The following is an 11,636-nucleotide window of genomic DNA, read 5'->3' on the forward strand; positions in this document are numbered from 1 at the left end:
TGTATATAATTTATATGGCATTAAAAAGAATGGAAAAACTGTAATATTTCATTATTTTTAATGGTTATACGATAAAAAAGGAAAAAGGCCTAAGGAAATAGTTCTTTAATGGTACAATTAGGCCTTTCTGGAAGTAGCCTTAGTGGCGTTCTTTTTAGAACCAGATGTCTTGGCAGCTGGCTGAGAGGATGAAGCGCCGGCGGCCTTCTTTTCAGCTTTCTTAGCACTTCCCTTCTTGTAAGATGTAATGTAGAAAGAAATGAATAAGAATAAATAGGAGGTTAAAATTAAGTAACCATAAGCGGCAGCATCTTGAGTACCGTGGCAAGTACCCTTGTGAGGTAAGATACCGTCAAAGAATTTTTCAGCGTAGAAAGTGTAGGTGGCAAAATAAACGAAACATAAATCAATCAAGAATTGAATGATTTGGAATCTTGTAACCCATTGTTTCCACCACACTCTAATACCACAAGAGCTTAAGAAATAGTACCAGTACATGATAACATGGACAGCTAAATTCAAACTGATGACAACCCATTCGACAGAAGTGTGACCAATTAATTGGGTGTAACATAATAAAGCTGTAGCACCATGATGGAAAGTGTGTAAAAATAATAACTTCTTTCTCTTTAAAACTAAGAAGACAGTGTCGATTAATTCGATAAATTTGGTTAAGTAGTTCAAATAGTAAAGAGTGATTAACTTTGGAGCAAATGCTTCTGGAGAACAGATAGCCCATAATAAACCATGGTGGTAAACTATTGGAATGACTTGTTCAGCCATTAGGACCAGAAGGATAAAAGAGGCAGAAGTTAAGAATAAATTGTGGAATTGGAATAAAAGTTTCATTTTGACAGGAGAAGCATTTAGCTTACGCAATATAGCTTGGCCACCAAAAATAACTAAGTAGTAAAAGGCAATAATGCCGACAGCATGGTAACCGTTAGCTAAGAAGGTCTTGTGATGGATAAATCTGAATTCTTCAGCTGGATAGCCAACGATTTTTTCAAATCCTTCAGAAAAGATTGGCCATAATTCTAAACCAAACGGATGTTCGATGGATGGGACGTGGTATTGAATCCAACTTGGGAATTGAATTTGAGAACTAGTAGCGTTGTTGACAGCTTGATCAACAATTTCTTCGACAACTTGATCCATTTTAATTTTTGTCAAAAATGCAAAAAGGTAATAATAAATGAATCTTTCTTGCTGGTGTAAGTATCAAACCGTAACGAATGAAAATCAAATTGCAATTAAACAAAGACTTCTTAAATCTGAAATGTCGAACATCCACGAAATCAGAGATCTATATGGAAAAAAGAAAACCAATGCTGTCAAAATTATTTTGTGTTTTTCGAGAATATTTTGCGAAAAATTTTCTTGTACTTCTGAAAAAAAATCTCAACTGCTGAAAAACCGCTTCCGAGCGATGCATAGTAAGAAGATTTGGTTTGTTTATATATTGGAATGACCGGGTATTTACATAGTTCATGGCTGCTTGTTGCTGCTGCTGGTGGCCATTGCCTTCTTGAAGAATTTGAAGACGTTGTTTTGTAGAGCGTCTGTGGTTTTTTTGATGACGTTGACGTCGAGTTTTGTATCGTTTATTTCCTTCTTGAACGTATTGATCATAGCTCTTATAGCCTCTATTTCCTGTTTCAGTTCTTTGTATTCTTCATCTTCAGACATGCTTTTCTCGAGGCTTTTGAACGATCTTTCAGTGTCACTTATCATTATGTCGGCCTTTGTTATAAGATCCATTCGTTGTCTCAGTATATTGTCTTGTTCTCTATTAGCATTACCTTCCTCGACCAACTTATTGACCTCCTCCTCTGTTAAGCCTGAATTGGCAATCACGGTGATAGATTGCTCTTTCCCGCTGCTTCTCTCTGACGCCGACACGTTGATGATGCCATCTGCGTCAACGTCGAACGTCACCAAAATTTGTGGTTGTCCTTTGGGCATGGGCGTTATGCCTTTCAAACTGAAGTCACCAATCAGCTTATTATCACGAACAAGGCCTCTTTCCCCCTGGTAGACCTTAATATCTACACCCGTCTGTCCATCTACACCGGTACTGAAAATTTCCGTCTTCTTTACCGGAATTGTTGTATTTCTGGGCAGCAATGGTGAGAAAGCTCCACCAAATGTCTCAATGCCTAGTGTTAAGGGTGTGACATCTAATAGAAGAACGTTCTTGATTTCACCTGATAATATACCACCTTGGATTGCAGCTCCAAGCGCTACGGTCTCATCAGGGTTCACCGTTACGTTAGGTTTTTTTCCAAAGAAGTGCTCAATGACTGATCTAATCTTGGGCATACGAGTCATACCCCCCACCATAATAACTTCGTCAATATCACATGTTTCGATGTCTGCATCTCTGATAGCTTTCTTGACTGGCTCTATAGTTCGCTCAATCAAATGCATAGTCAGTTCGTCTAGTTCCTTTTCTTTTAAGGTTACATTCAGATGGTAGCCATCGTAAAAAAATGGAATTTCGACCGTTGATTCGCTGACATGAGATAATTCTATCTTAATTTTTTCAGAAGCTTCTCTTAGCCTTTGCATAACATTCCTATCTTTGACTAGGGCATTTTTGTCCACGGTTTGATTTTCGTTTATGAAGCAATCCAAAAGATGATTGATAATTACATTATCAAAATCTTCACCACCTAAATGTGTATCACCATTTGTAGATTTAACCTCAAAGATTCCATTTTCAATATCTAATATTGAAATGTCAAAAGTACCACCACCAAGATCATATACTGCTATGAGTCCTCCATTTTCTTTATACTGTTCTGAATTTTTCAAACCAAAACTTAATGCTGCCGCTGTGGGCTCATTAACAACTCTCAGGACTTTCAAGCCTGCCATTCTTCCAGCATCTTTGGTAGCTTGACGCTGAGCATCATTAAAATATGCCGGTACTGTAACAACGGCATATTTGACGTCTTCGTTGAGATATTCTGTAGCGGTATTTTTCAAATACCTAAGGATAATCGAGCTAATCTCACTAGGCGTTCTTCTTTTATTATCTGTTGTCATAACCATTGCATTCCCACTTTTTTCATCCTGGACTATTTTATAAGGCATAATCTTGATATCTCTTTGAACTTCTTTCTCATTAAATTTCCTCCCAATCAGTCTCTTTGTAGCAAAAAAGGTATTCTCAAGATTAATTATTTGTTGCCTTTTAGCTTGTAACCCTACATACGTCTTTTCTTTGCCAGTAGTGGGATCCAAGGCGATTGAAACTATCGATGGTGTTGTGCGATGGCCTTGATCATTCTCAATAATAACAGCAGATGACGCAGAGAGCCCATTGTTTGACTTTAAGGTATCTCTGATATATGCAACTGCACTATTTGTGGTACCCAAGTCAATTCCTATAACTTTCGAACTAATTGAGCGTTTGAAAGTCAATGATCTTAGCATTGTAGCAGAATAGTTTGTTACAACTCAGTCTTGGTGACTAATCAACACGCATAATCCTTCATTTTTAATATTCAAGTTTCTTCAATAGTCAGATTATCCTCGGTATAAGAAATGTTTTTCCGATGAGACACCCTAAATGCTATTTTAAATCATACAAAACATAAATATAAATATATATAGTAATTAATATAGATAGGTTACTGTTTATGAGAGTGACTTCTTGATTCTATCGTTTAGCACCAGCTTATGATTTTCCCAATCGACATTTTTGAAGACCAGACCAAGTTCTGATGCTGGTGAGTTCATTTTGAGAAATTGTTCGATCTCATCTCTGTGCCACTCGTAGTCTTCTACATTCTTCGACAATTCTACGTAAAATTCACCGAGATCGTTGATAACAATATAGTAGAACTGACTGCTTTCAACGCTGTCCAAGTTAATATGTGTGGATTTCACACCAGCTATACAGAGCAGCTTCTTGTCCCTCTTCGATCTGATAAATTTGCCGATCATTGATCTGAGATTTGCGTTCTCTGGTATGATTATGCTGTACTTCCTATACAACCAGTCTTTATAAGAACTTACACAGACCAAATAATCGGGTTTTATGCCCTTCAAATAGGTGATGTCACTCGGAAATGCAACATCAATGAATTTGCTCAATTCCTCGTCAACTAACGTCGAAATCGTCCTTGTAACAGGTATTATTGGAGTTTTAAGAGAATTTCTCACACTGATAAAGTAATCAACTGTTCCTACAGATACTGGTTTGAGACTATAAGGAAATAATCTTACCTTTGTATCGAGATCTCTACAAAGTTCAGAATGTGATTTATTTAAAGTCTTTGGCAGAAGTTCATCAAAATAAACATCAACCAAGTCCTTATTGGTCAATACTTTGAAGAATTGCTTGAGAAAGTTGTTAAGTAATGTTTCATCATTTTGCAAATAAGGTAAGTGTTGTACCAAGGATTTGATTAAGGGAGTGCGTGTGAACAATTTTGGTTTGAACCCACCGTCACCATCCACTGAAATAGTTAGATATGATTCCTTATCTCGAAGTTCATCGTCTTTAATTATCAGATAGTTCTTGGATAAGTAGGACCTCACCCGATATTTTGCAGCTATCGATTGAACCATTGCCAATAAAACTAAAGGATGCCCCTTAGCCTCATTGGCATAGACTCTAAGGATCATCATGTCCTCTAGATAGTAGTGGGACGATATAAATGTAGGTCTCAAGATCTCGAGTAAAATACTCAGTATCTTATCTACTCTGAGACTAGACGGTAGTTTCAAAAAAGAATCCCTTAATGTTTGCTTATAGAATTCTTTTAGTTTCGAATTCACTTTATGGTAGGTCACAGTCCGCTGATGCAGTAGGTTATCAAAAGATTGATCCATGGCAGACAGTTTTATAAATACTTCTTCAGGAGTATAAGTACCTGAGTCATCTATGAACAATATCTTGAAAAAATGTTTGTGTCTCATAGCACTAAGTAATTCCTGTGCTATTGCGGCTATATCGAATGTATATCGCCCATAAGTAAGGTCTGTTGATGATATTCGACTTAATAATGGTAATAAGTGATTTTCAGAGTCTGAATCACTATTATTTGTCTCCACTATTTTGATGAACTGTTTGTAATATGCGTCTTGACCTGATAATTGACTTAATTCGTTCAAAGCCTTCAACAGGCCCATATCTTTCACATACCTATATTTGAAATAATTGTACCAATTGTTGTTATCGTGAGGATACAGGGCACTCAAATCACCACCGTAATCCAATTCATGTTGTATCCAGTTAACATGGCACAAATACCTCCAAATCCTATAATACTTGATCCTGCCATTCAATATTTTGCTAGTTATCCTCAAATTCAAAAGATCTTCTAATTCGAGATGGAAAGAGATGACAAACCAAACTTCTTGCGGTAGACATTCCATTCCACTAGCTACTGCACTCATTACCCTTCTATCAACCAGTCGCTCATTCAGCTCTGCTTTGTCACATTCATTTGTTAGTCATATAGTCATTTTTTTCTCGTATATTGACAAGTTCTATATAGTTCTTATATATTAATAATCATCGATGGTCCCATGCGATTATCAACATTGCTACACATTCAGGAAAGTTCATAGTAGTCCAGCTTCTTTGAATTTTGCCGGCAATACATTGCCATCCTCACAGTTATGAATTTCAGTCTCAGTAGCCCAGATTCTTCCATCAATAAAGATGGTTGGCAAGTTTCTGCTCCCAGTTACATTCTTGAAAGCTACCCTCCACGTCTCTTGTTCATCCTTTGGTAGATCACCGATATCTAAAGTCTTGAACCTCTGTAAGACATCAAACTTGGTTAGAATGGAATTGGTGTATTGACAGTCCGGACACCAATTTGCAATCAGTTGGAAGAATTTATTGCTAGAAATTAATTCTTTGGCTTTTAATTCGTAATCTGCAACAGTAGACATCGCTTAGAAGGACTATATAAACAGGATTCGCCAGTATATGCTAGTATTCACACTGTGGTTGTACTGTAAATTTTACTATTGAAATTTTGTTAAAAATCAAACTTTCCGCATCTTGAAAAGTTATATCTGATCCAATGAACCTAACTTGTTTTATTTTATAGGTTAACGACGACTGGTTCATCACTGATTATGAACCAATACAACTTGATATTAGATGCATCTGCATTTGATAGAGGGCTAGGAAACATTAAGAGATGGTGTAACAGTAATCCAAAGCAGAAATTCAAGTTGCAAATCTATATACCGACTTTCACAATCAATGAATTGAATTATCTAACTAACAAATTCAAGAGTTTCAATTCAAAAGAAGCTTTGAAATTCATTGAAACCAGTACCAACAATTTGAATAATGACCAAAATTATGATTTGATAATTGAATTTTCAGAAATATTGGATATTATTCCATTTTCAAAAGTCAATGTTAATGACAGCAGCATTGTGAATAAACTACCGTTAAGATTGAAGAACTTACTAAAGAGCTGCTATTATAAATGTAATCTAGAGGAAAGTGATGTTAAATGGATTCTTGTCACAGAAGACCCAAAGATACATGAGGCAGCCAATGAATGCAATATACCAAATTGCTCAATAGTGGATATCGACATCCTTTTATCTAAGGAACTCAATGATAAATCATTTCGTGAAAGCGAAAAGTTCAATAACTTGATGTTAAAGAACTCGATTGAAAAAGTTACAGATGATGGTGATAATGTTCTGATTACAGATTTCGATAAGACCGTGTACGCTTCAAGAGGTTCGGGCAAACTATGGACACCTTAAACCGTCATTGCCTATAGAATAGTCTTAAACACTTCTACAAGAACATGCTATAATATCAACTACTCGTGATTACCTGCATTTTTACTTCATCACTTGGAAACTGAGAATCGCGAATGCATGATGGGTATTTCCTAAAGTGCGTGCGATGTCACACAGAGATATTATCTGAAACAAAAGTGCCATATTTCAAACGAAAAACAATTAAAATTTCATATATTACCTATATATCAAAGTATAGAAGTATCTAGCCATTTATGTTGTAATAGTTGGATAGCACTTGGTCTCTGTCTATAATCCAAAATAAAACTCTCTTTCAAGAAGTCTCTTGCATCATCGCTAGACCACGATGGTACTTCTGGCATTGTATTTGTACCAATTTTGAAAATAGCTTGCATTTGCGAGAAATCTGGGAACGGATGTTTCCCCGTAAACATCTCGATAACTACACAAGCAGTGGACCAAATATCAACTTTAGAAGTTGTGGCAGTCTGTTTAACTACTTCTGGTGCCATCCAATAAACTGAACCTTGCAATGAAGCTCTCTTATCAGATTCTCCAGAGCCATCGTCACCAGAAGTGTTATTTAGAGGAGATAATTTCTTAGAAATACCAAAATCTGTAATTTTCACGCAACCCTTGATATCTATTAAAATGTTGGCACCTTTGATATCTCTATGAATAATATTTTTCTTGTGTAGATACGAAACACCAATTAAGATTTGCCTTGTAAAATTTATAATCAACGATTCTTCGAATGGTCCATAGCTATTTAACATTGAAGATACCGAACCACCAGGGACATATTCCAGAAAAATATTCAAGTTACCACCTTCTTGAGAGGAACCATAGTAAGTGACAATGTTTTCATGATGTAGTTCCTTCAACAAATTCATTTCATGTTGAAGAGCGTCAATCATCTTCCTATGAATATCACTATTAGCCTTGTTTTCCGATGACGGTGATTTCATATCTTTCTCGACGTTAGGTTTTGAAGGTGATGTAGGAGATACCGGTATTGGAGCTTGAGCCTGGATAGCCACTTGCTTAACAGCCATAAGTTCACCCGTTTGTGCATTCATCCCAAGATAAACACTACCAAAACTACCAGAACCAATACGTGCACCTTTCAGCCAAGATTTTGGAGTAACCATCTTGGTTGGTAACGAAATGACTTCAGAATCATCGTATTCATCAACCTCTTCTTCTCTGGTAGCTTCATGATCACTTTCTGATTCATTCGATTGTTTTCTTTTTGTATTTTTGTCATTGTTGTCCAAACTACTTAGTAGAGCGGAGTCGACAGCATTACTACGTTTCAAAAGGATGTCACCTACATTATTGGAATCGATGTTGATGTTCCTATTGTGACTAATGGTAGATAACCTTTGAGACTGACGAAATGACTCCCTTAAGGTATTTTGTAAACGACTGAAGTCCGCTTCTGGGAAATATCCCTTTAAATTAGTGGAAATTAATTCACTTGGTGGTCGCTGATTGAAAATTGACCTAATTTTATCTTTACTATTCTCAATTTTGAGTCTTTCCTCTTCTAGTTGTCGTTGACGTGTCTGATGTTGTTGCTGATTCATTGAAATCACATTCGAAGGTTGAGATGAGGAAGTTGAATTCATTTGGCTTAAATAGCTTAATGTCTTAATATAAATCTTTTTTGAAGTGGTAATGGCCTTATCACTTGGTGTTTGATCTCTAGCAACAAATATCAACCTATTTTTCTCAATTCTATCATTTGAATGGCATATAGTGACCAATTCTACATCATACAGCAGGTGTAACACATTCTTCGAGTAATCTGCAACGAAAACATCATAGTCATTCGAGTTTAAATTACGTTCTGAAATTAAAAATTCTCTTGGTAAACGTTTCAAGAGTCTTTTCTTTATGGAGGCAGCATTAAAACAGCCATTGACATTCACCTTCTTCGCTGATCCATCATTCAAAATGAATATGACATGATGTTTCTCAGTTATCAAATCGTCGTTCTTCAAATTAATTGATAACAGGTTATTCAAAGTGCTTGAATTTGAAATAGACAATGAACTAAACTTGTTTATAAGTTCATCTAATTGTCTTAATTGTGACTTCTGCTTCTCTTCACCAAACCTCTTAATCTTCTGTAAGATCCGAACTCTGTCACTTATTTTAGTGATTCCAATTTCTGTCAGGATTTCTCTATCGACGTACTTCAAATCTGACAAAGTTATGATTTCGTAGTCAATGAAATCGCCCAAGTATGCTGTAAGATCCAAATCTTTCAAAAAACCTTCAATGAAACTAACATCAGCATCCTTATCCACAGATTCAGCTGCCATACTGCGTTCAGATTCCCTACTATTGGCACTGTCAGCCTCCATATCCACTGTTCTTTCCACTCTTTCTGCCTTTTATTTTTCCAAATCTTTGGAACTTTTGGCAGGAAAACTTGATCAAGGCTTATGCTTAATCCGTTGTGCTAAATATAGGGAAACATCGATGGCGAAACAAAATTTGAATAAACCACAAGAAAGTAACGACCATGACTGAAAGGAACCACGCAACAAACACTAAAGGCTCAGCTCCACTATTGGGAGACAAGTACAAGTTATCACAAGAAGAGATGGAGGAATTTGAAAAGAACTTTGACGGTAACGTCAAGCTGAATCGTGGTGGTAAGACTAAGATAGTACCATTAGACCAGCTCCGCAAACCACACAGTCTAACCCATAGCGCTCAATTCAAACAGCAACATCCAGATATATCAGGTGCATCATCGTCATCATCATCATCATCATCATCGAAAAAGGACAATTCCGGCGGTCTAGTCTTAAATGACGGCCATAGACCGGAGGGAAAACAGTAAGCTCAGCACATGAAGACTCCTTTGTGTTACATGCCAATTATTCACGTGTTGACTGCTTCTTTGTAAAGTTGTCGTTATCTCTTTTGTTCTTCAATCTTTTTGTATATATAGGGTACAACTTATATATGTTTTATGTATATTCTACTTGAAAAATTAACTTATCGCATGCTTTTACCACTAGTAGTATGAGACTGTGGGATGAGGCTGCTGACGAAGAGATACACAAGAGCTGCAATCTATGTGGGTGTTATATATGCTGGTATAAGACTATTCCAATTCTATTTGAAAGATATATCAAAGAATGTTGACTACCGATTGAAAGAGGAATTGCTCTTGGAGTCCCTACTGCAAAATGATAACCCCTGGCTGAGGAATCATCTGGAGGATGATCTAATCGTTAATATAGGTATAGAGAGTTGTTTCCAGATAGGTTCCAAATGGGCACGATCAAAATATATCGAAGGCTGTTGGTTCCATGATGAAAAGCTTTTTAGTAGTCAAGAAGGAATAGACACAAGGAGGCATACCATTCTAAAAGATCTCAGAGGCACTCTTGGGATGAGTTTATATGGAACATCCCAGTACTTATATTTTGAAACACTCTCTATTAAAGATCTGTTAATACATTTGCATGATGGGCTCGAAGAAGTTCAAATAATTAGTCGTATATCAAGTGATAGAACACCAGATTCTATTATCTTCAATAATCTGCATTTCCAAACGACCAAAATAACAAAGGAGACACTTTTACAGGATCAAGAAATAATAAGTGAAATCAACGTCTTATTCGGGGACGATTGTGTTGATCCAAGACCAAATTGGAATCTTTTAAAAGGCCAAAAGTTTACTGAATTCAAATACCCATCTTATATATCTTATAAATCAGTGGACAAGTTTGATGATCAGTCCATCCAACTTAGTCCGAAATTATTAACTACTACATCACAGGATTTCAAGATTGTACAGCTTGCTGACCTGCATATGGGAGTTGGAACGAATGAATGTAGAGATGAGTTCCCAGAGAGCTCAGATGGTGTTTGCAAAGCTGATCCCAAGACACTAGAATTTATAGAAAAAGTTCTCGATAATGAGTCCCCGCAACTTGTTGTATTTACAGGCGACCAAATAATGGGTGACAGATCAATACAGGATTCTGAAACGACTCTGTTAAAAGCTTTAGATCCTGTTATAAGAAGAAAATTACCATGGGCAATGGTTTGGGGAAACCATGATGATGAAGGAAGTTTAAGCCGTTGGCAGCTTTCAGAATTGGCAGCAAAACTTCCATATTCACTTTTTGAAATGAGCAAATATGATACAAAAAATAACAAATTTGGAGTGGGAAATTACGCTAAACAAGTTTTTAATGGCGACAACGAGGAAGAGGGATTAATCACTCTTTACTTCTTAGATTCTCATAAGTATTCACAAATGGGTAAAATCTATCCAGGCTATGACTGGATTAAAGAAGAGCAGCTCAATTATATTGAGCATGAATATAACACTAAGTTGTTATTAAAACAAAGTAAACAGAAAAAGCAGCTGTCAATGGCTTTTTTCCACATTCCATTGCCAGAATATTTGAATTTGAATTCTGCCAAAAGAGCTGGTGAAAATAACCCCCTAGTGGGTGAGTTCAAGGAAGGTGTCACGGCCCCGAAATACAATTCTGGCGCCCTAGAAAAGCTACAATCATTAGGTGTCCAAGTGACAAGCTGTGGTCACGACCATTGTAATGATTACTGTTTACTTGATGATTCCACTTCCTCGGATATATGGCTCTGTTTCGGTGGTAGTGCTGGTGAAGGAGCTTATGCTGGCTATGGAGGTACCGAGCGTCGTATTCGTGTATACGCTCTCAATACGGAACGTAGTACCGTTTACACATGGAAATTACTCAATGGAAGCCCGAACTTACCTTTTGATTACCAACAATTAGTGTAATTGGTGATGTCTAACTTTTTCTTTGATTCCAATTTTGAGGTGATTTTATGGTAAATAATCTTTATATTTTGCTTTGTGC

At 36.6% G+C, this 11,636-nt stretch overlaps 8 protein-coding genes across 8 annotated transcripts; 3 read left to right on the plus strand and 5 right to left on the minus strand.

The window, feature by feature from the left end:
* Positions 1-117: 117 nt before the first annotated feature.
* Positions 118-1,158, minus strand: ELO3 (fatty acid elongase ELO3; the record flags this gene model as incomplete). The annotated part of the gene is made up of 1 exon (XM_003955135.1): positions 118-1,158. One exon carries the CDS (start codon positions 1,156-1,158, stop codon positions 118-120), a length of 1,041 nt encoding a protein of 346 aa, XP_003955184.1.
* A 330-nt stretch (positions 1,159-1,488) lies between these two features.
* Positions 1,489-3,441, minus strand: SSQ1 (Hsp70 family ATPase SSQ1; the record flags this gene model as incomplete). The annotated part of the gene is made up of 1 exon (XM_003955136.1): positions 1,489-3,441. The coding sequence occupies one exon, from the start codon at positions 3,439-3,441 to the stop codon at positions 1,489-1,491; it is 1,953 nt and encodes a 650-aa protein (XP_003955185.1).
* Positions 3,442-3,645: 204 nt separating this feature from the next.
* Positions 3,646-5,412, minus strand: MDM30 (SCF ubiquitin ligase complex subunit MDM30; the record flags this gene model as incomplete). The annotated part of the gene is made up of 1 exon (XM_003955137.1): positions 3,646-5,412. The coding sequence occupies one exon, from the start codon at positions 5,410-5,412 to the stop codon at positions 3,646-3,648; it is 1,767 nt and encodes a 588-aa protein (XP_003955186.1).
* A 168-nt stretch (positions 5,413-5,580) lies between these two features.
* GRX8 (glutathione-disulfide reductase GRX8) lies at positions 5,581-5,916 on the minus strand (the record flags this gene model as incomplete). The annotated part of the gene is made up of 1 exon (XM_003955138.1): positions 5,581-5,916. One exon carries the CDS (start codon positions 5,914-5,916, stop codon positions 5,581-5,583), a length of 336 nt encoding a protein of 111 aa, XP_003955187.1.
* A 189-nt stretch (positions 5,917-6,105) lies between these two features.
* NMD4 (Nmd4p) lies at positions 6,106-6,756 on the plus strand (the record flags this gene model as incomplete). Its single annotated transcript, XM_003955139.1, has 1 exon — positions 6,106-6,756. One exon carries the CDS (start codon positions 6,106-6,108, stop codon positions 6,754-6,756), a length of 651 nt encoding a protein of 216 aa, XP_003955188.1.
* Positions 6,757-6,983: 227 nt separating this feature from the next.
* STE11 (mitogen-activated protein kinase kinase kinase STE11) lies at positions 6,984-9,128 on the minus strand (the record flags this gene model as incomplete). The annotated part of the gene is made up of 1 exon (XM_003955140.1): positions 6,984-9,128. One exon carries the CDS (start codon positions 9,126-9,128, stop codon positions 6,984-6,986), a length of 2,145 nt encoding a protein of 714 aa, XP_003955189.1.
* Positions 9,129-9,289: 161 nt separating this feature from the next.
* Positions 9,290-9,613, plus strand: KAFR0A06200 (uncharacterized protein; the record flags this gene model as incomplete). The annotated part of the gene is made up of 1 exon (XM_003955141.1): positions 9,290-9,613. The coding sequence occupies one exon, from the start codon at positions 9,290-9,292 to the stop codon at positions 9,611-9,613; it is 324 nt and encodes a 107-aa protein (XP_003955190.1).
* Positions 9,614-9,811: 198 nt separating this feature from the next.
* On the plus strand, positions 9,812-11,557 carry DCR2 (phosphoprotein phosphatase; the record flags this gene model as incomplete). Its single annotated transcript, XM_003955142.1, has 1 exon — positions 9,812-11,557. One exon carries the CDS (start codon positions 9,812-9,814, stop codon positions 11,555-11,557), a length of 1,746 nt encoding a protein of 581 aa, XP_003955191.1.
* Between the last annotated feature and the right edge of the window lie 79 nt (positions 11,558-11,636).

Source organism: Kazachstania africana, chromosome 1, assembly GCF_000304475.1.
Source record: "Kazachstania africana CBS 2517 chromosome 1, complete genome".
NCBI lineage: Eukaryota > Fungi > Ascomycota > Saccharomycetes > Saccharomycetales > Saccharomycetaceae > Kazachstania > Kazachstania africana.